At 48.0% G+C, this 26,982-nt stretch overlaps 1 protein-coding gene across 1 annotated transcript; it reads left to right on the plus strand.

The window, feature by feature from the left end:
* The first annotated feature begins 638 nt into the window (after positions 1–638).
* On the plus strand, positions 639–22,915 carry GCH1 (GTP cyclohydrolase 1). Its single transcript, XM_058026414.1, has 6 exons — positions 639–951; positions 12,958–13,067; positions 15,237–15,292; positions 18,394–18,425; positions 19,322–19,406; positions 20,648–22,915. The coding sequence occupies exons 1-6, from the start codon at positions 639–641 to the stop codon at positions 20,772–20,774; spliced, it is 723 nt and encodes a 240-aa protein (XP_057882397.1). The 3' UTR covers positions 20,775–22,915.
* Positions 22,916–26,982: the final 4,067 nt, after the last annotated feature.

The raw sequence follows: 26,982 nt of genomic DNA on the forward strand, positions 1-26,982 counted from the left end.
ACGCACCTCATCCTGGAGGATCCCATATCTTGGAGATCTCTTGGGATACTCCCACAGAAAAGAGATCCCCCCCATGCCCTCAGCCCGGGGACCCCCCTGCCCTCCCAGCCTGGCTCTCAGCTCGGGGGGATCCCCGGTGATCCAGGAGCACCCCCGTACCCTCAGCGCACCCCTCAGCCGAGGAATCCCCCCATACCCTCAGCCCCGAGATCTCCCCGGATCCCCCCGCACTCCCAGCCCGGGGATCCCCCGGGATCCCCTCGGTACCCCCGGCCCACGCCTCAGCCCAGGGACCCTCCCGCACGCCCAGCCAGGCTCCCAACCCCGGGGATGCCCTGGCATCCCCCGAACCCGGGGCGCCCCCTCCACCCCCGGCGCTCAGCCCAGCCCGGGGTCCCCTCGGGTCTCCGCTATCCCCACCCGGTCCCCATCCGGGGGATCCCCCCTGTACCGTACCCCCATCGGGAGCACCCGCTCCCCTCACGGCAGCACGGCCCCTCACGGCGGCAGCGGCGGCGGCCAATGGGGGCGGCGCGGGCGGGATAAAAGCGGCGGCGCTGGGGCCGGGACGGGCAGGGCCGGCCCGGGGGCTGCACGGCTCGGGCACGGCTCGGCCCCGCTCGGGCACGGCGCTGCCCATGGAGGCGGCGCGGGGCTGGAACGGGTGCGCACGGCGGGAGCCGCCGCCCTCCCCGCCCGCGGCCGCGGAGAAACCGCGCGGGGCCCCGGGCACCGGCACCGGGAGCGGCGGCAGCGGGGAAGGGTGGCGGGGAGAGCGGCCCCGCAGCGAGGAGGACAACGAGCTGAGCCTGCCCGGCCTGGCCGCCGCGTACACCTCCATCCTGCGGGCGCTGGGCGAGGACCCGCAGCGGCAGGGGCTGCTCAAGACGCCCTGGAGGGCGGCCACGGCCATGCAGTTCTTCACCAAGGGCTACCAGGAGACCATCGCGGGTAGGGAGCGCTCCCGGGGCCGCGGGGATGGAGCTGGGATTGATCAATTGATGAGAACTGATCGCTGTCCTGTCACCGCGTCACCCAGCTCGTTATCGCCTGTGCGCCTCGCTGTCCTCTCCCTCCCCAAATATCTCGGGTGTTTTTTAATTAAACTCTGTGCAGGTAAAGTTTCCATTCTGTCGTAAGCCTCTCGTTTGGGCGAGCACAGCAAGTGCTTTTGCTTTCTCTCTTCCGATGGAAACTTTTCCTGCCCTGGCGTAGGAACTCGTGGGTTCCGTCCTTCCTCCCTCCCCGGCTGTGCTCGGACAAGTTGGGAACCCAATCCAATCCAACCCAATCCAATCCAGGTTTATTCCCATTAGCAGACAGAAGGGGTTTTAGTTTTCTCAGGAAAAGTCCCGTTCTGCCGATGTTTTAATCGAGTGAGGTTTTTCAAAGGTGGGAATGAAACTTAAGAAAGCGAGGTGAGGAGAAAGGAAGAGGACAGGGAGATCCCTTCCCCATCTCGGGGTCTCAGCAGCAAGTGCAGGTGTGGAGGGGAGCCCCAGGTTCACATCCCTGCTCCAGGTGTGTGTCCCTGCTTGCTGGGTGAGGGTGTGAGGAAAGGAACTGGCTGGGATACGTTCTCATCAACAACTCATGACTCCAATGCAGGGTAAATACTGCTTGAAAATGCATCATTTTACATCACTTTTCCTCTTCTCAGCCTCTTGGCTGAGGACTGTACCCGGTACAAACAGTAAAAAAGAGCCTGGAGAGCTTGGGAATTCCCCTTTCTGCTCCTTCTTACAGTAAAGGCGAGTTCCTGTCAGTGAGGGATGCAGAGAGAGCCAGCAAGGATCCCTGAGTGTGGCTGAGGAACGGCTGCTCCTGCCCTGCTCTCTGGAATCGGCACTGGGGTGCTGAGCCTGCCCCAGGCTCCATCAGGATGCTTTGCCCAAAGCAAAGGCTGCCCTGTGCTACTGATGGCATCAGGGAGCTCCTGCTGCCACATCAGAGCCCTTTTCTAAGGGCACCGTGCTTCAACTTAAAGGCTGGGGCTTGTGTTTAGTTTCTTTTTTGTTTCTCTGCTGTTGGCTCTTTCGAAATCAGATTTCTACAACTTCCAGCATTCACTTACTCATGGCCAGCTTAAACTCTTGTGCCACTGTTGTGTCCCAGGAACAGCATTTCTGCCCTGGAAGTTGCTCTGCCTTTCAGATCAAGCCAGGTTTTTGGCTCACAGCTGGGAGCAGCTCTGGGCTCCTTGTTCCTCTCTTGGTCCTGCTGCACGGTGTGTTTGAGGTGAGGTTTCATTAGGTTTCGTCTTTTGTTTGCTGGGATTAACTTTCCTGCTGTAAAGCACAGGAGGTCTCTCAGCCATCCTGCCAGGCTCTAGCACAGGGAATGTTTCCAGTGATAACTTGAGCACGAATTTCTGTGCTGAACCTGGATGAGGTTGCTGCCCTTCTCAAGTCCTCTCTTACCTTGCTGCCAGTTTTGTGTGCTCACGTTACCTGAAGTAATTTTAAAAACTTTTTTCTGCTCCAAGCTGGGTTCTCTGGGATCTTCTAATCTCTCACATTCATTTAATTAAGCAGAGTAGTTCTGATACTCCCCTCCTCTGATTATCCATGGGGGAGAGCTGTATTATATCCAAGGACAGAAAATGTCACTGCTCGTGCTCTGCTCCTGGACTGCTTCTTTCCTTTTAGGAAATCATGTCAGGCTGGGACACTAACATTCCTTCCTGTGTCAGGTGGGGAATCCTTTCACTTTCCAGCTGCTCACCCCTTCTTGCAGGATGCTCAGCTTCCACTTTTCCCAGCCAGACAGAAGGAAGAGCTGCAGCTGAAGCACAAGCCCACAGCAGAGAGCAAAGCAAGCGGTGGATGGAGAGTTTGTTAGGAGAATCAGTATGAGTAAATTCTTCTTACAGATTTTTAAATACCTGATGAACCCTAGAGCCAACAACTAAAGAACATTTGGGCACAAGAGTAGCTTTGGGACTGCTGCTGTCCCTGCTGCAGCATCCTGTGCTGTTCCCTTGGTTATACTAATCCAGCTCTCTGCCTGGCCAGGCTGGCAACTGGACCAGTAAGTGAAAAAGAAAATGAACCAAAACCAGCCCAAACCCTCCCCAAAATCCTGACAGGAAGCAGCCCTGACCTCTTGTTTTCCCAGGCGTTTTTTTGCAGCTTGTTCAGCTCCTCCTGTGGAGCTGTCTGGGTAGGCAGAGGTTAAAGCAGGGATTTGCAGGGTGTGTTTTGAGGAGTGTTTCCTTTTTATCCCTGCAGCAGGCATAAGATGAGGGGCTCTCACAATAGCTGCAAGTTCCATCCTCCCAGGAAAGGTTCCTCAGGTAAAAGCTCTGTGGTTGTGGTAGTTGTACAGCCACATGGCCAAAGTGTGTGTGTGTTGCAACAGGTCCCTGCTGAGCTCACAGGGCTGGAGGTGCAGCCAGGAGGGAGTGACACAGGTGACCCAGGGCAGTGAATGGCACAACAGGGACAGGCTTTAAAATCAGCCCTGTGACCTCGTCTGCTGCAGCATCTGCCCTGGGGAGGGGGAAGCAATTAGTGTCTGATGGAGTTTTCATTTTCATAAAGGAACACAAAGGAAGATGTGATATATACACCCAAATTATAGAATTGTTTAGGTTGGAGAAGCCCTCTGAGATCATCGAGTCCAACCATTCCCCAGCACTGCCAAGGCCACCACTGAGCCCTGTCCCTGAGTGCCACATCCACACAGCTTTTAAATCCCTCAGGGATGGGCACTCCACCCTTGCCCTGAGCAGCTGTGCCAATGCCTAATCACACTTTCAGTGAAGAAATTTTTGCCAATATCCAATCCAAACCTCCCCTGGCACAACTTGAGGCCATTTCCCCTTGTCCTGTCCCTGTTCCCTGGAGCAGAGCCCCATCCCCATGGCTGTCCCCTCCTGTCAGGAGCTGTGCAGAGCCACAAGGGCCCCCTGAGCCTCCTTTGCTCCAGGCTGAGCCCCTTCCCAGCTCCCTCAGGAATTCTCCAGACCCTTCCCCAGCTCTGTTGTCTCCTGAGAGTGTCAAGCTGCTGTGCACTGCCAGGTCTGTGTTGGGTGTGCTTGGCTTTCACCTCCCTCCCTGTGTTATTGCAAGGGGATGGCCTTTAGGGATCCCTTCCAGCCCAAACCATTCCATGAGCTTTTTGGCTTCTGTGTGTCTGAGAACATAATAATGATAATAATAACAATAATAATAATAATAACCTGGAGCATAGTTAAACGTGCTGTCATTTGATCTCCTGTGCTGGGTGTTGTCACTTGGCTTCCATGACACCTGCTTGTATTTGTATGTTTGTATTTCCCAGAGCTTAGCTTTGTAGTATTGTAGGGAAGATAACACCTGAATTCTGTCTCTCCATTCAGATTTGTGAGCAGCTGAGAAACTGATTCTGCTTTCCAGCTTCTACTCTGTGTATTTCCTGCCTTGTTTTCAGCAGTGCAGAGTGGCTGTTCTGCCTTACCCTCCATTCATCTCTGCTATCTGTGCTCTGCAGCTGCTCAGGGCTGTGTCAGAGCCATTAGCAGAGTTTACTTGTTAAATATCTGTATCTGGCTCTTTCTGTTAATTCCAGATTGTCATTTATTAATCCTGGCTTTACCAAAGGCCTCAACCTCTTTTCATTGACAGGATGTATTCAAATGTGCTGTTCCCACTCTGTAGTACCAGTCATCACACTTGGCAAGAATGCCTCTAGTGATTTCAAATAAAACCCACCTGGGGACCAGATTAAAAACCCTGACAGCTCAGTGCAGATGCTCAGCACTGGTGTAGACTGGCAGCTGCTGCAACAGAAACCTCTCAATGTGTTGGTAAGGAAGGCAGAGCAGGAAAGTCACCAAAAAAGTAACTCCCAATTTCATGCAGTGTTTCTGTGCCAGCATCCAAGAACATCTGTTCTTTTCCAGGGTCAGATCTATCAACTTCCTATTTCTGGGTGTAAATTCTGAGTGTAAATTGTATTTCAGAACAGCCCCCTTGGCTGGTGAGGGTAAACTGCAGGGCTGTGCCTTCAGCTTTTTGAGAGCTGATTCAGGCAGATACCTGCCACACAAACCTTGTCAAACCTTGTCCCTCCTTTTACTAAAGGCTTCATGGCATCCTCAGAGGTGCTGTCTGAGGGTCTGACAATAAATACTGCAAAGCACAAGTGTGTGCAAAGGCAGCAAATGAGTGTAAAATGAGAATGAGAAAAATGAGTAAATGAGAATAAATGGATATACAAGGTTGCAGACAGCACTAACTCAACTGAAACTGAAGGTTTCAGACCCAAGCAACTGGTAAGTTACAGAAACAGTGTCAGTGATCCTGCCTTTGAAAGGTGAACCATAAATGAGTGGTTTGTATTGTGTAATCCTGCAGGAAACATTAGGCACAGGCCTGGACGAGCTGTATCTGCAGGAGGAAGTTAAGTTAAGTTGTTCTCATCAGCCACAAACACTCAAAGCAAAACTTGGTCACCAGTCTGGGCTTGGTGATGGTGGGAGCTGCTGCCAGGGGACTCTCCCAGCCTTTATTCATGTGAGCAGCTCTCAGGCATGCTGGCAGGTTCACCCATCCTTTCAGTGTGTTCAGCAGGGAAATGAAAATCAGAAATACTGGGAGGGGATGACTTTGCTTCCTGGACCTCTGGGGTTTGAAAGGCTGCAAGGCAAGTGACTCTGCTGGGCACCTTTTATTTCAAAGCAATAAACTAGTTAGGTCATTTCCTCACTCATCAGTTTGTATGCTTTTCCTACACTGTGGGGTGAAAAAATTCAACCTTAATAATCTTTTCTTCTAGTGGATTTGGTATTTTTATAGAGGACAACAATGGTGTAAGCTCCTAAATTTTTCCAGGCTGCTTGGTTTGCTGTGCTGAGGTGCTAAGTGTTGCTGTGTCAAAACACACAGTGCCTTGAGCAAACAAGGCTGTTTGATCAGCAGCCCTGCCCTTTGCCAGAGCTGGGGAGCTGCTGTGCTTTCCTGGAACTGAGGAGCTGCTGGCTCATCCATGAGCACATGGCATGTGTTTCATGGAACTCAGGAGCTGCTGGCTCATCCATGAGCCCATGGCATGTGTTTCATTGAATTGTGGAGCTGCTGGCTCATCCATGAGCACATGGCACATATTTCATGGAATTGTGGAGCTGCTGGCTCATCCATGAGCACATGGCATGTGTTTCATGGAATTGTGGAGCTGCTGGCTCATCCATGAGCCCATGGCACGTGTTTCATGGAATTGAGGAGCTGCTGGAGCACATGGCACGTGTTTCATGGAATTGTGGAGCTGCTGGCTCATCCATGAGCCCATGGCACATGTTTCATGGAATTGAGGAGCTGCTGGAGCACATGGCACGTGTTTCATGGAACTGAGGAGCTGCTGGCTCATCCATGAACCCATGGCACGTGTTTCATGGAACTGAGGAGCTGCTGGCTCATCCATGAGCCCATGGCACGTGTTTCATGGAACTGAGGAGCTGCTGGCTCATCCATGAGCACATGGCATGTGTTTCATGGAACTGAGGAGCTGCTGGCTCATCCATGAGCCCATGGCACGTGTTTCATGGAATTGAGGAGCTGCTGGCTCATCCATGAGCCCATGGCACGTGTTTCATGGAATTGTGGAGCTGCTGGCTCATCCATGAGCCCATGGCACGTGTTTCATGGAACTGAGGAGCTGCTGGCTCATCCATGAGCACATGGATGTGTTTCATGGAACTGAGGAGCTGCTGGCTCATCCATGAGCACATGGACGTGTTTCATGGAATTGTGGAGCTGCTGGCTCATCCATGAGCACATGGCACATGTTTCATGGAACTGAGGAGCTGCTGGCTCATCCATGAGCACATGGCATGTGTTTCATGGAACTGAGGAGCTGCTAGAGCACATGGCACGTGTTTCATGGAATTGAGGAGCTGCTGGCTCATCCATGAGCACATGGCACATGTTTCATGGAATTGAGGTGCTGCTGGAGCACATGGCATGTGTTTCATGGAATTGAGGAGCTGCTGGCTCATCCATGAGCACATGGATGTGTTTCATGGAACTGAGGAGCTGCTAGAGCACATGGCACGTGTTTCATGGAATTGAGGAGCTGCTGGCTCATCCATGAGCACATGGATGGGATCTATCAACAGCTGAAACCTCAGCCCTGTTCTGCTCCAGCCAGGGCAAATCAGAGGGTGGGAAATACAGGGCTGTTCAGAGAGAGGTTTTTTGGGGTTTCTTCAACCTCTGCCCCCACAGAAGGGATGCCTACCATGCTTGAACACACACTAATTGCAGTGAAACTTCTGGGAACTGGGATTTTCCTGGATCATCTGCCCTTCCTGTCAATGCTCAAGTAACACTAAGCTTGGTTGGGTTTTGTTAGGAATTTATTAAATATTGTGACCTCTTGGATCTGAGCTGTTGCAGGCTTCTGATCTTTCATGTTGCTCTTCTAAAGAGTTTTGTTTTTGATTTTTCCTTTGTTTCAGTTTCTGAAAGAAGTGTGGGTGAGCACCTTCTGTCACATGGGACATTGAAATGGTTATTGAAAAATCCTGATACATTTTAATGAGCATCTCCATAATGCTGCTTTCCCTCACATTAATAAACCTCCTGTCAGAGGACAACTTCTAGAACCTAATCTTGGCTTCATCTGTCTGCAGGAGCTGGTCTGTTATGAATAGACTCCAGTCTCCCTACAACATGGAGGGTATCTCACAGGAAAATAAACAAATCTGTACAAATCACAGCCAGAATTAGCTGAAGAGCAATAATGCTGCTCCTTTATCTTTGCTTCTATGAAATGTCCCTTGAACCACATGTCTGGTTCACCTCCCTCCTGGTAATTGAGGGATTGAGCTTTGCTTCTGAAGCAAATGTCCCTGTCTGAAGCTGGGTGTCTGTTTCTAGAGCTTTGGTGATGAAATCTGAAAAAGTAGCCAGAAACTTGTAAATTCCTTTGTGTCTAAGGTTTCTCCTGGTTTCTGCAGAAGGTGTGTTATCGCAAGTGTTCATTTCTCAGCATCTTTTGAACCCTATTGCCTATTTCAACAGTCATGTGGCATCTCAGGCTGTGCCTCTTTCTAGAGCTCTTCAAGACATCTTGAAGCAAATGACATACCCAGAGCCTCCTTTTCTTAGCAACCTGAAGTCATTCACTTCCTGCAGCACTACAAGCCCTTTACATTAATGGTTTTATAGCCTGGCTCTCTGAATGCATCACAAATTCCTGGTGCCTTTTTCATACTCAAAGGCTGCAATAATTTTCTTGTTGCTTGTCTGGAATCTTTTCCCTAACTACAATTACCTGTAATGTCATCACATGAATAACGAAAAACAAAGCCAGGTTTAACTTTACATTTTACTGCTTATCCAGCAGTAGCTGAGAGGTTTTTCCAGCAGTTCCTTTCCAGATTTCATCCTGACCCTGCTGGTTTCCCTGCCACACATCCAGCTGTTAACTGGTGTCTCCTGGTGCAGTCACATCTGTCCTCAGCTGGGGAGGGACTCTGGGAAAGACAACCAGAAACATCTGCAGCATTGCCCAGGTGCTTCTGCCTTAAAGACCTTGACCTTGGCTGGCTCCTGGCACTGCTCTTCTGGGGCAATGACCAAACCATGACCTGCTCCTGGCCCACGTGAGCTCCCTGCCACTGCTTTGGGGGTAACTCTGTGTTCTGGAGGGGCCTGAGCTCAGACACTGCTTTAGTTGTCACAGACATCTTTTATGGAAAATCCTTTCCTAAGGATTTTTCCTCCTGAGAAGCTGAGAGGCCTCAGGAACAAAATGTGAACATTGATTATCTGCTGCTGTGGAATGCAACAGGTGCATCTGTGATTGGTCTCATGTGGTTGTTTCTAATGGCAAATCACAGTCAGCTGGCTCGGAGTCTCTGTCTGAGCCACAAGCCTTTGTTATCATTCTTTCTTTTCTATTCTTAGCCCAGCCTTCTGATGAAATCCTTCCTTCTATTATTTTAGTATAGTTTTAATGTAATATATATCATCAATATTATATATTTATATATAATATATATATAATATAAAATTATAAATCAAGCCTTCTGAAACATGGAGTCAATCCTTGTCTCTCCCCTCATCCTCAGACCCCTGTGAAGGCTGTCACATTAGTTTGTTTGGGGGGTGTGAGTTGTCCCATAGGATGTGATCCTGCCTTGGCCCATTCCTGCCCTGCCTGTGGCACTGTCGCTGTGGAGAGAGAGGGACAGAGGGGACAGCCAGGACCTGTGAAATGGGGTCAGGAGAGCCTTGTCCTTCTGTCCCTGCCAGGATGGATGGATGAGCTCCAGGGAGCTCCTGAGGCTGCCTTGATCCTGCTGGCACTGAGCAACCTGCACTTAAATTGCAGCTGTGAGGCAGCTGAACACCACAGGGAAGTGCTTAAACCCCTGGTGGGAGCAGCCTGCATCACTTCACTCCAGCACAGTGCAAAAGGCAGCTCTGGATGCTGTGAGCTGCTGCAGTGCTGCCATCCCTCCTCCCCTTCACCTCCCGAGCCCGTGCTGGGTGGGCTCTGCCTTCTCTCATTGCCAGAGGTGCTTTTGCTGTCCCGTGTCACATTAAAGCCATGCAAATAGTTTCTATAGCAACAGGTGTCTTTGCCGAGCTCTGACGCAGAATCCTGAAAGGTCTTTCTCATTCTGTCTTCACCCGGTTCTGATTTTTCATTTTATCAGCTCTTTTTTGAAGATAAAGGGCAAATTAATTCTGCTCTGTTTCAGGAGGTAACTTGCAGCACAGGTGGCTGTTTAGTTTCAACAGCCCAATGAAGTTTTTGCACCAGGAGCTGAACTTTTGGCTGAAGGAAAATTCGGCTGGAATGATTTAGAGAGCACAAACTCTCTGTAAAAACCATGAAGTCAAACTAGGGAAGCATGGTCTGGTAGGTAGAGTGAAAGAACGGGAAAAGGGGCAAAAATTTGTCCCCAGATTTGCTTCTGCCCTGTTTAGTCTGAGGTTATTTCCCCTCCTGGCCTTTCAGCTCTGTTAAATTTTCCAGAACATGTGCTGCAGTACACAGGCTGAGCTTTTATGAGCCCTGTTTGATGTTATTGCAAACGGAAAAAATTAGAAAAAATTAAAAAAATCTTTAAGAAAAACCTAAAAACCCCGGACAAATTTAGATAAGATGGTGTGGCCTCCCTGCACAAGGTGTTTGAGTCTGCGCCAGGGAAGTGTCTCCTGTGTGATCACTGCCAACAGTGGGACACAGGGAGAAGCAGCTGTGGAAAGATGCTCTGCTCACTCTGCTTTTGTCAACATGGGCTTGGGCTGCAAAGGGGGAGGTGTAGGGATGGGCAGGGTTCAAGCTGGGCTGAATTTCAGGAACAGAGACTTGTGAAGCAGAGACTGGAGCAGAATAGGGATAGGTGACCACTCAAGACGGTGGCCATTTACTCAGGTGGTGGCCTTCAGCCTCACACTTGGTTTTACCTTTGTGCCCTTGCATCATCTGGCACTTTTGGAGGAGTTTTTGGAGGGCCTAACATTGAGCTGGTTTCTTCCTTTGTGGGCCTTCTTCTCAGGGAGTAGCTGGTGCTGACAAAATCAGCCCAACTCACTGCAGGGACAGTGCTGGCGTTGTCTGTGACCTGGCTGCGACTTGCTGAAAATATTAAATAAATAAATAAAAGATGCAAAAATGGCAAGACCACCATAAATAAGAAGCTTGAAGCTCCTCACAGCTCTGTGGCTGCAATTCTTGATGTGCAGATGTGTTTTCTTACCTCTGAAACTCCCCTGGCTGTGCTGGGGCACTGCCCGTGCTGCTGAGGCTGAGCTGTGGCATTGGAGGGGATGTGCAAGAAGGATGGGTGCTCTTTTTGCTTCTGTTTGATTGCTCTGGCCCTGAGAGGGATGCAGGGTGCCTTTTGTTCCTGGAGTTGCCTGTGTGGTACTTCTGAGGTCACTAAAACTTCTCTTTTCTCCCCTGAGCTGTGCCCATGATACAACACAGCTGGGAGAGAAAGTTTGTGAGGACCTGCTAATATATATTTTATATTTTATTTAGTGTATATCCATCTATATACACGTGGATTTGAGGCTTCAGGAGTGACGCACCTTCTGTTGTAGCTCTGCTCTGTGTCACACACCAGGACTCTTAATGAGAATTTGGCCATTTCTGGCTGTTCTGAACAATCTGCTTTGCTCGTGAGCTGACGTAAATCCATATCTGACATCAGGCTCTGATATGCTCCTGGTGAGGCTGGTGTGACCTGAGCTGGGGGTCTAATAACAGCAGCAGTCACTCTGGAGATGCTTTGTGGATCTGTTTGGATTTTGGTTTAATAACTCTGGCCACGGCAGCAGGTTTTGTCCAGCCACTGTTTGCCTTTCAGCTGTGGAAATGGCACGGCTGCAGAGTGCTGCAGGAGGGAGCTCAGCACCCAGAGTGCTGCTCTGCCTCCCCTTCCCTCTCCTGTGAGCCTGTTCAGGTCCTCTCTTTTGGGCTCTCCCTTTGCCTGGCTGAATTCATAATTATACATGTGCCTGATGCTGCCCATGCAATCAAAACCCTCTCCAGCGGTGCTCGGTTTAAACCCAGAAATTCAAAGATCAGAATTATGTGCTTTCACAGAACTGTTCCCTGGCCTTTTTCATGCCCCTATTCCGGCCCTCTGACCTGATCCAAACCCTCCTGGGATTCATCCTGCCTGCCTTGGTTGCCAGCCCTGCTCAGGAAGGATCCCGTGTCGCAGGCGGAGCGCGTTTCCAGGGTTACCTGTGCAGGGCTGATAGCAGGCAGGAAATTAAAATGCTCCTTGATGATGATCCCTTATCGACAGCAGATGGTGGCCATTAGCTGGATGTGTGTGTGGGGAAGGCACCAAGGCAAGCAGAGCAGACATCACTGTTGGCTTTGTGTCACCACCACCCTTGGGTTTGTGTCACCATCACTAAGTTTGTGCCACCACCACCCTTGGGTTTGTGTCACCAGCCCTGCAGGTGCTCCCTGGTGCTTGCAGGGCAGTCCCTGAGTGCCCTGCTCTGCCTGTGGTGTGTGGGACTCTGCTTTCCTGGAAGGAGCCCCAAGGAGCCAGTGTGGCTCCCAGCTGAATTTGTTTGCAGAGTTCCTTGTCCCTGTTATCAGCCCACCTGTACAGGTGGTTGTCTCCTGCAAGTTTCTCCTTCATACATAACTTTTCTTTCTTGTTCTTCAAAAGACCTGGGTTCTTGACTTGGGATTATTCTACTTTTAAGATCTCTGAGCATGGTTCAGGTGCCTGCAATCTCTGTGGAGACTGATGTGCCAGGATTGTTTGGGGATTTGTCAAGGGACTGATGAAAGTGGAAAATCAACTGAGGATCCATTCTGAGATTAGCCAGGTGTCATGTTATGTGCTCCTTTTCTTACTGAGCTGTCTCTTCTCCCTTCTGTCTCAGTGGGAGTTTCCACACCTCACTTTTCTGCCGACTCTGAGGTGCAGAATTAGGCTGGAGTGTGGATGTGTCTGCCCATTTCAGATCAGGACAGCAAGTCTCTCCCCAGATGTGTTTCTGACTTCTGTGTGTACCTGAACAGCTGCAGGATGAAATTTGCCTGCAAAGCCTTCTTGGAGACAGCAATGCTGCTGTTAAATGTTTGCAGGAACCACTGTGGTGGATTTTTAGGTTTTCCCTGACCTCAGGCTGGCTTTGCTTGCTGGAAGCACGGCTGGAAGCCCACAGTGTCAGCTGTTAATTGCTCTAAAGATGTCAGTAATTCTGCAGAGACCAGACCTGTTCTAACCCATGCTCGAGCTATTAATTGAATAGAACACTCCAGGCTGACTTCTGGTGCAGCACGTAGGCAGGGTGACACCAGGGCAAATGTGTGATTGTACCCAAACCAAAACTGCTTGCGATGTTACTCCTCACTTCCCTCCACACCTTAACCCTAAAATCTACAGCCCTGAGAGAGCTCTGCCCTTGCTACAAGCTTTCTTCTTGTCTGGAAGAGCCTGCCATGATTTTTGGGTTTATTTTTAATGCAGATGTTTGATTTCAGATGTCCTGAACGACGCCATCTTCGATGAAGACCATGATGAGATGGTAATTGTGAAGGACATAGACATGTTCTCATTGTGTGAGCATCACCTCGTTCCATTTGTTGGAAAGGTAACTCTCCCTCACAGAACAAATGTGGGAATGCACAGTAAAAGACCTTAAGGACATGTAAAAGACTTTGCAGCTGTAGCTACAAAGCTTTTTAAGGCTGTAAGTACTCGCTGCTTACGGCTACAGTCCTAGAAGTTTAATCTTCAGAATACAAATAAGGAAGGTCTCCTTAATGTGAGCTTTTATTTGAATTTAAGCTCCTGAAATATAATGCTCAACCTTTGCTAGTCTAAGTAATCTAATGGTTTCTGACATTTCATATCAAAGCTCTTCTCCATGAAGCAGCAGCAAGCCTTGAGGGCAGACATCTCGATATTAAACCAGCTCACCCTGCACACTGGCTCTGTCATGGATTTAGCTCCTGGCTCAGAGCTATCCAGAGCACATCCATCTCTCTGAAACCCCCTGTGAGTGGAACACACTCATTAGCAGCCCTGCCTTAATTATGTGAGCCAGGTCAGGCAGAGGGTGGCCAAATCTGGCAGTGCTTGATTGGGGAGTCCTGTGAAAGGGGCTGGTGCTTCACAGGGTGCTGGAATTGTATTCCCAACAACTTCAGGAAGATAAAATTTCTCCAGTTAACCACTGTAGAGGTGATGAGGAGTTCTGAGTGGGAGCTGCACGTCTCAGCCTCTTCAGTCCCTTATCAGCACAGAGGATGGAGCTCAGCCTGAGCCATCTGTTACCACAAGGTGCTCACAGGTCCAAGAGCAGCACGTGCTTGTGTTGTCTGTAAAATTCAATCAGTGCCACATATGTTCCAAGCAAATTGTCTCCCCATAATAAAATACATGAACAGAAACCAGCTGTTTATTTAGCTGAGTCAATTCAGGTTTGTCTGCTGTCTTTTCTTGTTGTTGGTATTTCATACTGGAGAACAGGATAACCCCTTTTTCTGTGCAAGCTTTCTGTTGTGCCTGTTACTCTTGGTTGTGTGCACTGTGTATATTCTCCCTGTTACTCCTGTGGCAATGTGTGCATTTTTTTTTTTTACATCCAGCTGTTTAGCCTGTGTGGTTTGGAGAAATCTCCTCACAAACACCAACTCATCCTTAAAAATGACTTGGTATGGCTCTGAATATTCAGAGTAACCATTGCCCTGCTGGGAGCACCAAACAGGCTGCAAACACTGACCTGCAGGTCTTGCACTTGCAGTTCTGCCTTACAGGAAATCGAGAAATCTGCGAAAATATGGGGAACAGGATTCAAGGCTTATTTCTAAGCAGTGTCTCTCTGTCTGAAATGTTTCATGTATCTTTCCAGGTGTCAGTGGGCTGATTGCCTGACAGGAGGGGTAGGAATGAGCAAGTTAGCCAGGTGATCAGGTGCACTGTGGTGCCTCCACTGCAGGTGCAGCAGCACAGGATTCTGAGATGGGGCCTCCAGGCAAAGCCAGAATCCCCCACTGACACAGCCCTGCTCCAGCTTGGCTCATTTTCCAAGTCTCTGGTACAGTGGCACAGGACTGGTTTATAATCTGTTATAACTCTGAACCCACTGGGATTCAGTGGATTGCTAAAAACAAGGAGCTGAATGTCCTTCCCTCCATATCTGAGCACTTTTCTGCTAAACTCCTTCCAATTTAGTTCAAGTACATGTTCAGCAAATCCATATTTGAGCAGGATGGAAGCTGGGTTGATCACCAGTGATCTCTGATACTAAAACAAGAGAAATAATCAAATCAGGAACTGCAGCCTGATTTTTGGTGGCAAAGCACTTCTTGCCACCAGAACTTTCACTGCAAGTAAAGCACAGTCCCTCTTCCTTCCTCTCCCTAAATCCATTTAAGGCCTTGGGAGAAAAGCATGTTTATTTTAGACAAATAGTGCTGTGCTGAGTAACAGAGACTGCCTTTGTGCCCAGATGCAGCAGTGTTCTGGAGCATTCCTTAGACTTGGAACCTGAGCCTTGGCTCCTGGAGAGCTGTGACTGCTCTGCCCCTCAGAAAAGCTCCCCTGTTCTTCACCAGGACCTCGTGAGATGCTCCCAGCCTCAGCTCCACAGTTCCCCAGGCTTGCGTGGTGCCACGTTCCTCCCACTTGCTGAGACCTCTGGGCAGTCCCAGAGTCAGTCCTGGGGCAAATGCACATCCCATTGTCTGTGCATGAGTTCCACCTGCCCTTGGGAGGGTGCTTTTGCTGCTGTTAATGGCTCTTCTCCCCTGCCCAGGTACACATTGGTTATCTCCCCAACAAACAAGTGCTCGGCCTCAGCAAGCTCGCCAGGTAAGTGTTCTAATGAAAGTGATGCTAATTTGTAAAAAGGATTCCAGGCTGTGCTAGCTGTGTTAATCTGTTAATCTTGTTAATCTCCTCTGCCTCTAGAGCTCAGCCCACTTTGTGTCCTGGATTTGGATTTAGACCAATCCGCAGCATTGGTTTTGGGATTCTTTTTTGGGCGTTTTTTTTTTTGTGGTATTTTATTTTATTTTATTTTCATTTATGTTTTATATATTATTTTATATTTTATTTTATTTTATTTTATTTTATTTTATTTTATTTTATTTTATTTTATTTTATTTTATTTTATTTTATTTTATTTTATTTTATTTTATGTGGAGAGGACAGATAAATCTTGGAGCTATGTGTTAATTCTCACCAGTGGCTGCAGCAGAGCTCTGATGCTTTTGTAGGTTCCCCCAGAGTCTGCAGGGAGCTCTGAGGCAAAGAACAAGAGAATTTGGTTATGTTCTAAGGCAAGCCACAAAAAACCAGTGAGAATTTCCAGCTCTTTACCACTTGGGTGTAAATTGGCTAATAAGAACAAAAATCCGTAAATGAACACATTTCATGGATATAAATTCAATCTAAAGCTTTCATCTCTTAGCTGACTCTTCAGAAAAAATGTGACATTTCTTTCTTTCACTGCAAACTTGCTGAGAGTGCTGTGGGGTAGATTTTATAGATAAAGTTCAGCCTAAGAAACAAAGCAATTGTGATGCACTTGAGAAATCCATTTAGTATGTTAAACAGCTTTTTTTCCCTCAGCAAGTTCCCTTGGATCAGTTGTTGCACTGGCTCTTGTTTTTAAGTGACACTTTCTCCTGCTGGTGAGGAAGAGGATGGTAGATCCCTTCAATAAGCAGATTATTTGGGATCAGAGTGGAGAAACAAATGTAAAAATTTGGCTGCAGCTCAAAAACACCACATAGGTTCTGCTTTCCCTGATGGGTCTGTTAATCCTGCTGTAGTTACAGCAACACTAATGAGAAATTAGCCCTGCAAATCTGCCTGCCTGCTGGGTTTCCTTAGCAGGTAAGGAACCTGTAGGATATGGCAGCAAAATGTCCTAAAGGGATCCAGATGTGTTCTGGGCTCTGCTTGCACAGCAGAGTTGGGTTTGGAAGGGGAAGGGTCCTTGGAGGTCACATCTCACATCTCTGCTGTGTAAATTCCTATTGCAGGGAGGCATTTAGGAGTGGGCTTTGCTCTGGTTAAAAGGCTGGAAAGAGGTTTGGTTTTGTTTTGTTTTGGTGGGTTTTTATTTTTTTATTTCTTTTTTTTTTTTTGTTTTGTTTTTTTTTTGTGGCTGTAGGAGCTGCTGGAGTTGCAGGCTGGGGTTCTGAGCTGTCAGACCTGCAGCTGTTGGGCAAAATCCTCATCTCCTGTTGGCTGCTCGTATTTGGGGATGTGTGTGGCATCCCATGGCTGGTGTTGAGTTCTGGGTGGGTCTTTAGGTGGGGCAGGGCTGGGGGGTTTGTTCTTTGGAGTTGGATTTCTGAGGAGAATCCATTCCTGAAGAGACTGTCCTGAGCACGAGGTTTCATTTCTGCAGGGTTCCCATGCAGCATCAAGGATCACATTGGAAATGTGCACCCACTGCTTTGTGCTTGCTCTGGTCTCTGTTTCTCTCTTGTCCGCAGCTGGAAAAAGGAGCCCAAAATGCTTTTCATGGATTTTTTTTTTAATGCAAGTGAGACTATGGTGCTGGAAAGATAAAAATTTCCTCCTGTTTATCCTCAGAATGGAAACCTGCATCAAAATATGTGCAAGGCTTCTTGCACTGTGCCCAAATCTCAAATCTTGCCTCTGTGTAAAGTGAGGGTGAGACTCCCATATTCTGCAATAATGAAGAGATTAGGTTCTTGTATAACAAAATGTTCTCACTTTTGAGTGCTCACCATGAAGAGGTTTGGGGGTCAAACTGTGCCTGCCTTTGGTGCCCTGCATAATGCAGCCAGTGTTCAAGATTTGTGAGGCTGCTGGTGCTCTAGGCCTAATCTTTCATAATAGGATTAGTTTTATGTGGTGAGTTTCTGTAGTTGTGGATGACCTGCATTCAGTAAACAAACATCTTTCCCTGGGTTTTAAGCTCAGGCTTGAAAATGCTCTTTCAAACAACTGTTTTTACATAAACACCTTGTTAGGACTTCTTCTGTGCAATATCTGAGCATGTTTCCTATCCATATGGTTAATCTAAACATTGTGTTGCTTTGTTTGATGCTGTAGCACAACCATTTCATTGCTGGAGGGCAGTTTGTGCATTTAATTCTCTCTCAAAAGCAGCAGGAGAGTCTCATTGTCAGGGATGATTCTTGTAAGTGATGCTTGAGGCTGCCAGCCAGTGTCTGGCTTTTGTCTGGTGTGCCCAGACAGGTATCAAAGCTTTACAGCAACTCCTTTTTGTGGCCACTTGAAGTGTAATTAAGCATTTGAGCTTGGCATGAACGGCCCCTGCAGTTACAGAGCAATTATATGGATTTTTTAAAATGTGTGGATTCTGGAGCTGTCATTGAGTGTCGCTTCCACTGCCACCAATGGCTTAAATTTGGAGTTGTACTGGAGGGGACCATTGAGGTGATCCTGCACTGAAATGTGAAGGATGGGGTGAGATATGAGTGGGTGGAGAGATTCTGTTTTAAATAAGGCCAATTCTGTCTCATTGTTCTCAGCTAAATTTGTGGTCAGATGCAAGAATCCCAAACATTTCTTGCTCAATTCCAGCATTCTGGGCATCCATTATCTGAGCTGACCTTAAGGCAGCATTTGGTCCAGTCTGAAACACAGGGAAATGTTCAGAAATTAGGGAGATTTTGGACATGAATTCCCCCACAGCTGTGTGATGCAGGTGGGTGGGGATACAAGGAATTGCAAACCAGCAGAAGGAGACCAGAGGAGTGACTGGTTTGCCCTGAAATAATCCCTGGTGCTGCAGGTGGGGGGAACCTGTCCCTGCACACAGGGATGTGCCAAGGGCAGGCTGAGATGTTCCTCACAGCCATGGATTCACACAGGGGTCTCTTTTGGCAGCACCAAATTAATTGTGAAGATCAGCCAGTGGCCAGCTGGGAATAACTGTAATATTGTCTTTTTCCTTTCTCCTTTAGGATCGTGGAAATATACAGTAGAAGATTACAAGGTAAACACGAAATTTGGTGTTTGTTGTATGCTCTCCTCTCCTAGTCAGTGCAGGGGGCTGGTAACTGTAGATGTGGAGTTTAAGAAGGGAGAAAAATGTTTCTTGAAGAGGTTATGCTGCTGTTCTTAGCCCCTGCATTCCCAGTGAAGATAACTTCTGCTTAGGGAACTAAATGGAGCCTGGAACTGATTCCAGGGATGAAAGTGCTCCAGGTGGAGCTGCCAGGAATAACTAAACCAGTTGGATGCTGCTGGGGATGAGCTCTCCTGCAGAGATTTGGAGAGATGCCTTCAGGAATCCTTGGAGCAAGGAGCAAGAGCTGCCTCCTGCCCCTGAGAGGGAGAGGAAGCTGCAGGGTCCAAGCCTTGGGCTGGGCTGATCCTGCTGCCTTTGTTCCATGGTTAAATTTGGCCTGGTCTTGGCAAGAGAAGTCTCAGTGACCACCAGGCTGGTGAATAGAGGATGCTGGAGCTGCAGGAAGTGAAGCTTTGCAGGACAAAGCTCATTTTTGATCTCAGCTTCCTTTCCCTAAGGAAAGAAATCGGGCGTGTGGAATGAATGGTGCAGCAGGAACGTTGGGAACATTAAAAATTGAAACAGAGCAGAGAGGCAAGAAAATCCTCTTGCAAAATAGGAAATGGAGGAGCTGGTAGAACAAATTGTGGTTGGAGAGATGGAATGCAAGGTGGCTCCAAAGATAAACAAGAAAATAAAAGCTCTGTTGCAGGATACAATTGGAAAAGAGGATGGACAGGGCTGGGAGCACCCTGGTCTGGTGGAAGCTGTTCTTGCCCATGGTGGGGGGTTTGGAATGGGAATGAGATGAGCCTGAATGTCCCTTCCAAGCCAAACCATCCTGGCCCTCTGGGAGCCTGAATTCCCTGTTGTTCCCCCAGTCCAGGAGCGCCTTACCAAACAAATTGCCATCGCCATCACAGAGGCCTTGCAGCCCGCCGGGGTCGGCGTCGTCGTGGAAGCCACGTGAGTGAAACCAGAGCTCCAGGGGGGCATCCAGAGCTCCAGGGTGGAATCCAGGAACTCCAAGGGTGGGATCCCAGTTCTGTGTGATCCCAGGAGTTCCAGGGGTGGGATCCTGGCTTTATGTGATCCCAGAGCTCCAGGGTGGATTCAGAGCTCCAGGGTGGAATCCAGGAGGTCCAGGGTGGGATCCAGGAACTCCAAGGGTGGGATCCCAGTTCTGTGTGATCCCAGGAGTTGCAGGGGTGGGATCCAGGAGTTCTACAGGTGAGATCCCAGGTGTTCCAGGGGTGAGATCCCAGGTGTTCCAGTGGTGGGATCCCAGCTCTGTGTGATCCCAGGAGTTCCATTGGTGAGATCTCAGATCTGTGGGATCCCAGGTGTCCCATCGGTGTGATCCCAGCTCTGTGTGATCCCAGGTTCCCATGGGTGGGATCCCAGGAGTTCCATTGGTGGGATCCCAGCTTTGTGGGATCCCAGATGTTCCATGGGTGTGATCCCAGCACTTCCAGGGGTGGGATCCAGGAGTTCCAGGTCTGGGATCCTAGAAGTTCCAGGTCGGGGATCCCAGCTCTGCGTGATCCCAGGTGTCCCATGGGTGTGATCCCAGCTCTGTGTGATCCCAGATGTTCTAGGGGTGTGATCCCAGCTCTGTGTGATCCCAGGTGTCCCCTGGGTGGGATCCTGGTCCGTGGGATCCCTGTGCTGCAGGGCTGGTGCATGGTGGCTCTGTGCTGTGCTTGGTTGTCAGGCAGAGGGATTAGTAATTACAATAATAACAACAACAACAACACTATTAATAGTAACTTATTACTACTAGTAATTAAAAAATTAGTGATGCTGATGTGCTGGAGCTCACATTTAAAGTGGGAGCTGCCTGATCCTGTGTGGAGATGTGGCAGGGAGGAGCTTCCCCACTGCACCAGGTCCATGCCCTGTGCTCCTGCTGCCTCCTGGAGCAGTCAGAGCCTGGGAGCAGCAGCAGGCATGTCCTGTGAGCAGAGTGCCCCTTGGGAGGGTGGGATTTCCCTGGGATCAGAGGGAAGGCAGAGCTCAGTGGCTGAGGATGTGACCCTTCCCCAGCTGAGGAGCTGCAGGTGCCCTTTCTGCTTGTGGAGGTTTTGTGACCCTCCCAGAACTGAGTGTCACCACGTAAGAACCATCTCTCCCTGTGGGATTCCCTTCCCCAGCAGTGTTCCTGGTGCCCTGACTTTCTCTAGGCACGATTTTCTGCTCTCTCCTAGGCACATGTGCATGGTGATGCGCGGGGTGCAGAAAATGAACAGCAAAACCGTGACCAGCACCATGCTGGGCGTGTTCCGGGAGGACCCCAAGACCCGGGAGGAATTCCTGACCCTCATCAGGAGCTGAAACCGTGTCACCCTCTGGATTGTCCTGTCCTGTGTCGCTGTCTGTCCTTGTCCCCACGTCCCAGCTCTAAACTCAATGGTTGTGAATTGTTGTCATGGTCCCCGTGCAGTGAGAGGCTCCTGGTGGCACCTGGGGAAGGTGGGATGGGGGAGGCTCCTCCTGGATTCCCACTGATGCCACAAACAGGAGTTTGGAAATGTTCTTCCGTCCTTGATGCAGAATATCCAGCAGTCAGGAGAGAAGTGGGGCTCAGGAGTGAAATGGATATGTTGTGTTTATGAGAATAAATGTGGAGCAGCACAGGAAACACCCGAAAGGATGTGGATCTTTGTAGGGTTGGGATTGTCCTGAATTATTGGACTGAATTATGTTTTATTGCAAGTCCTGCAGTGGCTGTTTCAGTACCTGGATATGTGTGTTATACCTCTGAATTGTTACCTCTGGTGTGTTTTATATTCTTGCTAGTATTAACCTTCCTTTTCTGTGTATTTTTTTTTTTTGTTTGTTTGTTTGTTTGAGAAATGTGTAAACTCCATTTTTCCTATCCTCTTAACAGGCAGGGAATTAACTTCTGAATTATTTGGGGCACAGCCCTGTCTCAGTACAAAGGGGTTTATGCACCTTTTTCTCTGTGCCTCAGAAGCTCTGACCACTTGAACTGTCAGTCTCTTACTGTTTTTAAGGAAACTTTAACAGAGGGGAGGAAAAAACCCTGCAGAGTCTGTCTGCAGAGTACTGAGGTATCCAAAGAGGTTTTTAATGATATTTATATCTTGAGCTTTCCTTCTTGGCTTTTCACGCGTTAGACTGAGAAGCTAAAATCAGTCTGATAATGTGAAAATGAAGATTTGCAAGCATTCCAAGGTTTCCATTTCCAATGCTGGACCAAAGGTGGGCGTGAAATCCTGAGCACAGCCCAGGTACCTCCCCTCCCTGCCCACAGGTTGGGTTATTCCAGGGCAGAGCAACCTGGAGTGACAGCAGCTCTCGTTTCACAAGAGCAGCTGACAAAAGCATTTCCAGGGCCACCAGGATGAATCAAACCACATTTCCCCCACCCCCGTGTGTGTGGCAACCTCTGTAAGTGGCAGAATTGGTACAAAAAGTTTCAGTCCAGCTGGACTTGGCTGAACTTCTGCTTTGTTACCGTTTTAATGGGTGTTTTGCAACTCTTAATTGGGAAAAGATGAGGAGCGAATGAGAACCACCCTGCTCACAGTGAGCTTGCGAAACAGATGCGAGCCAGGGGTTGGGTGCCCGCGGGTTCCCGGGGCTCTCTCTGCTTTGTGGACATCAATCCAAGCTGTCCACGAAGCTCAGGGCAGTTTCTGCTCTGCCCAGCTCCGTCTCACCAACATTCCTCCCTTCTGCTTCCAGTTGCAAACAAAAATAAAAATCACGTCTGGTCAGATTGGGCCTGAAGAGCTTTTTGAAGGAGAACAAGCTCATGTGTTTAATTACACTAATTTCACTCTGAGGACCTTCACAGCATTATTGAAGAATCTTTTGGAGCACCCTCTGCCCTGGGTTTGTAGGATTGGGTGCTGGGACAGTGTTTGTCTCTGGTGTGAACAAGCTGTGCTGCACATTGCTAAGCCACACCAACCCCATGGCATTTCAGTTTTCAGTTCAGTTTGTTACAAATTTCCAGCTGAAAAGCCTTAAACCTTTCTTGCCTGAGCTTGGCAGTGAACCTCTCCTTTTAGCTCGACTGGAAGGAGATTTTGAGGACCAAAGGGGCACACACCAGTACACTTATTTCTTTTTCCTTGCTTCAGTTTGGGAATTAAATCTCTGTAAAACACTGTGTTGGTCCTGAGGCGCCAAAAAAGTTGTGTTTTAACCACTTATCTCTATTCAGGATAAAGTTCACGTTGCACCACCACTGTTCTTTATTTCCACGTGACCTGTAGTCCTTAAAACACACCTCTCTCTACTCGTGGCCTTGGATTTTGTTCCCATTTTTTGCTGTTGTTGATCTCAGTGAGTTTTTTGGGATGTCAGCATTGTTCAGACACAGGAGCTTTAACCACACCCCGTGTGTAAATATGTAAAGGATGTACAGCCCCTGTTGTGCTGCTCTCCAGTGCATTGTCTCTGAAACATTAAAGCAAAATGTTCTCCTTTGGAGTGGGAGCATCCTTGGGGTCCTGGAGCTGATGGTTCTGCACAGGGGAAGGGACAGAGCTCCCTGCCCTCGTGTGGGGATGGTTTTCACTCGTGGATGAGGTGCTGGGTTGGGTGGTGCTGTTTTCCACAGGGGAGTCCCCAGCTGGTGAATGGGAAGCAAAAAAACCTCCAGGATCTGTTGTCACCTTCTTCTCTTATGCTGCTGCTTGGAGCCAGGGGAATCCAGAGCAGAAACACCGGAGCAGGGTGGTGAGGGGCAGGGGCTGCTCCTGGCATTGAGCTTGGGGGTTTCACACTCTTCTTGTACCCTTTGTGCTCTTCTTGAGCTGTCCTGGACCCCACATTAACCTGAGGGAATTCCTGGTTCCTGAACAGATGAATCCCATCAGCATCCGTGACGAGGAACCTCGAAGGCGAAACCAGGGTTGGGTTGGGTTGGGTTGGGTTGCCCCAAAGTTGTCCCCAGGGTGGGCAGATGGGCTTAAAGCCATTCCTCCTTGTCCTCCAGCCTCCCAGGAAGCAGATACTGCTGGGATTCAGGGGAAAAAATAAAAATATAAAATGCATGGGTGGCAGACTGGTGATGAGCAGGGCAGCCCAAGGGCAAGGGAAGGGGTCCCAGGGTTTGTGTCCACCCTGGGGCCAGGAAGGGAGAAGGGAGGGTGAATGAAGCCTCCTCCAGCCCCTTCTGACCTTTGGATCCAAATGCTCTGAACTGTGTGGAATTAAATCCCCTGGGAAGCCCCAGGAGCATTGGCAAGGCCCATCCCTGTGGTGAGGCTGATTCTGCCTTTCCCACAGCTCTGCATGAAAGCTGCTGCTTGTGGTGGGAAATGGCCTGCTTGGGAAAACAGGCACTTCTGCAAGGAATTTTCTATTTCAAAATTTTTTTAAGGTGTGGGATTGGGAAGGAGCTTCCCTGGCTTTGCCATCGTGGGAAAATCTGTTTTCATGGGGGCGAAAAAATATTTTGCTTCCAATACTTTGCTTTATAGCTAAAAACCCCTAAAACCAAAACCACAAACCCCCCCCCCCAAAAAATCTGCAACTAAAAGCTAAAACAGAAGGACCAAAAGCTGTTAAAGAAGGGGACATCCTCCCAGCCCTGACCTGCCCCATTTCCCAGGACTCCACCTGATTTATCACGAGCTCCATTCCTTTCCCGATGCTCTCCAGTGCTATGTGTTGCTTATCAATTTTATTTTCTCAAGAGAAAATATCTGAGCAGCTTCTTTGAGGTTTTTTTCCTCTCACTTTGGTTATTTTGGGTGTCTCCCATCACCTCCTGCCCCTGTGCTGTGGAGTGACCATTCCATAAATCCCTGTGCCATGGAATCCCAATCCATAAACCTCAATCTGTAAATCCCATGTCCAGCCATGTCCTGGGCTCTTTGGCCCTCACCCTTGTGTTCCACCTCTACATGCAGGTTTTTATCATGGAATCATTAAATTTGGGAGAGCCCTGCCTGGCCACCAAGCCCCAGACTGCCAAGCCCAACAGGACGCTTCAGTTCAGGCAATTCCTCCAGATCTGGGCTCCAAATTTGGCCCTTTTTAGACAAAAATCTGTCTTCCAGCAACTGCAGGCAAGGCTGGGATCATCCCAGAGGCTTTGAGCAGCCTCCAGAACCTTCCACACTTTGGAGAGTTCCTTAAAGAGCTCCCCAAGCTCCTCAGCTCCTGTTCCTGCTCCTGTTTCTGGAGCTGGGACAGAGCCTGTAATGAGCTGTGCCCTCTGAGCCTTGGCCGAGCCCTTCTGGAATAACAGCTTCTAGGAAAAGCTTTTCCTTCCAGCTGTTTTGGAAGTTACACTCATGATTTAGGAGTTGAGGGGGCACAAAACATTAAAGCTCTTGTTAATAAGTCTTGGTCTGGGAGGGACAGAAAATAAATCCCAGTATTCAAAGGAATATTGTTGAAATACACCAAGAATATAATCACAGGGAATTTGTTGTTTTAACAAGTTTATGTCTTGTTTTGGGTGTTGAGGTGTTGCAGGGGTGGTTTTGGGAGGTGAATGTGCCACCTTCCCTCTGTTTGCTGTTCTTCCCCACACCAGGATTGTGACAGTGAAGCAAAGGTGAAAAACCCAAACTAAGGGGGATCAACTGCTCTGCAAAGGCCTGAAAATGATTTCAAAGGTGCCAAGGCAGAGCACAGCAGCGCTGCTTTGGATTGGATGTGTGGGAGCCATGGAGGGAGCAATTCCTGGGCCCAGCCCAGGTGTCTGTGCCTCAGCACCCCTGCCCTGCCCTGCTCTGGTGCCTCTGACGCCCCTGGGCATCCCCTGGTGCCAGCACAGCTCCTCCACAGCTGGCACCCTGTCCTGGGGCATGGAGCTGCTGCAGGAGGGGACAGACACTGCTCCAGCCTGAGGGGCATCAGTGTGTGGGAAAAAGGCAAAATTTCAGGATGCAGCCAAGGAAGGGGTCACTGCAGCAATCCTGCCAGAGCTGAAGGAAGATTTGGACAATGTTCTCAGGTGGGGGTGTTGGGGTGTCTGTGCAGGGCCAGGAGTTGGACTGGATGGGCCTTTGAGGGTCCCTTCCAGCTCAGGACATTCCCTGCTGGTTTTTGGTGCTGTGCAGGGGCCAGCCCTTGGCTGTGGGCACAGCCCCAGGTGCCAGCCCCAGCTCTGTGCCCACCTCTGCAGCCTCTCCTGCACTGCCCTTCACCACGGGAGATCAGCTGGGGGGAACGGGGCCTGGCTGGGGAGGAAGAGAAGGACGGGAAAGGTTTTGTAGGGAAGCAGCCGTGGGAGGGAGGGAGGGAGGGAGAGCTGGCAGGGGTCTGCAAAGGCCCTGGGGGATGCCCGAGGTCAGGGATGTCCCGGGGGCTCAGCTGGTCCCTGTGGCGTTTGAGGGGGTCCCCAGAACAAGGTGAGAGATGAGAATCTGACTCCATGTCTCAGAAGGCTGAATATAATATAATATAATATAATATAATATAATATAATATAATATAATATAATATAATATAATATAATATAATATAATATAATATAATATAATATAATATAATATAATATAATATAATATAATATAATATAATATAATATAATATAATATAATACATGTTGACATTATACAATATATTATTATAATATATATTATATATTATATAAATATATATAAAAGATATACATAAAAATATATAAATATATCACACACAAATCTATGTTATATATTTATAATTATATATAATTATATAATAATATTATATTTTATATATATTTATATATTATAATTATTATAATTATATATTACAATATTGATATATCATAATTATTATTTAATTATATATTTTATAATAAATTTTATATATGATAATAATATATTTTTATATATAATAATGTAATAATATTATATATTATTATATTTATATACTCTCTATAAAATATATTTTATAGATAATATATAAAATACATATACTATATAAAATATATAAATATATTATACACAAATATATATTATATATTTATAATTATATACAATATATGAATATAATAATAAATACATTACTATATTTTATATATAATATAAAAATATATAAAACATATACTATATAAAATATGAATATATTATACATTAATATAATATAATATAATATAATACCATATTATATTATATTATATTATATTATATTATATTATATTATATTATATTATATTATATTATATTATATTATATTATATTATATTATATTATATTATATTATATTATTACTAAAGAAACAGAAAGGATACATCAGAAGGCTTCACAAGAGTGATAATGAAAGCTCGTGACTGACTCCTGAGAGTCTGACCCAGCTGATGGTGATCGGTCATTAATTAAAAACAATTCACATGGAACCAATCAAAGGTAACCAAATCGTTACCTGTTGGTAAACGATCTCCAGACCACGTTCCCAAGCAGTCAGATAATTCTTGTTTCCATTCTTTTCTGAGGCCTCTCATCTCCCCAGGAGGAGGAATCCCGGCGAGGGGATTTTTCAGGGGATGTCGCAGTGAGGGCTCCCTGCACAGTCTGTGGCTCCCCCTGCTGAGCCCGCCCCGAGCTCTGCTCGCTGCAGGAGCTTC

The sequence above is a fragment of the Melospiza georgiana genome, chromosome 6, assembly GCF_028018845.1.
Source record: "Melospiza georgiana isolate bMelGeo1 chromosome 6, bMelGeo1.pri, whole genome shotgun sequence".
Classification (NCBI taxonomy): domain Eukaryota; kingdom Metazoa; phylum Chordata; class Aves; order Passeriformes; family Passerellidae; genus Melospiza; species Melospiza georgiana.

Excerpts from the sequence above, each read along its gene's own strand:
- GCH1 (XM_058026414.1), top strand. The coding sequence starts at position 639 with ATGGAGGCGGCGCGGGGCTGGAACGGGTGCGCACGGCGGGAGCCGCCG. Across the intron at positions 952-12,957 it reads CTACCAGGAGACCATCGCGG|ATGTCCTGAACGACGCCATC; the intron begins GTAGGGAGCGCT and ends GTTTGATTTCAG. Across the intron at positions 15,293-18,393 it reads GGCCTCAGCAAGCTCGCCAG|GATCGTGGAAATATACAGTA; the intron begins GTAAGTGTTCTA and ends TTTCTCCTTTAG.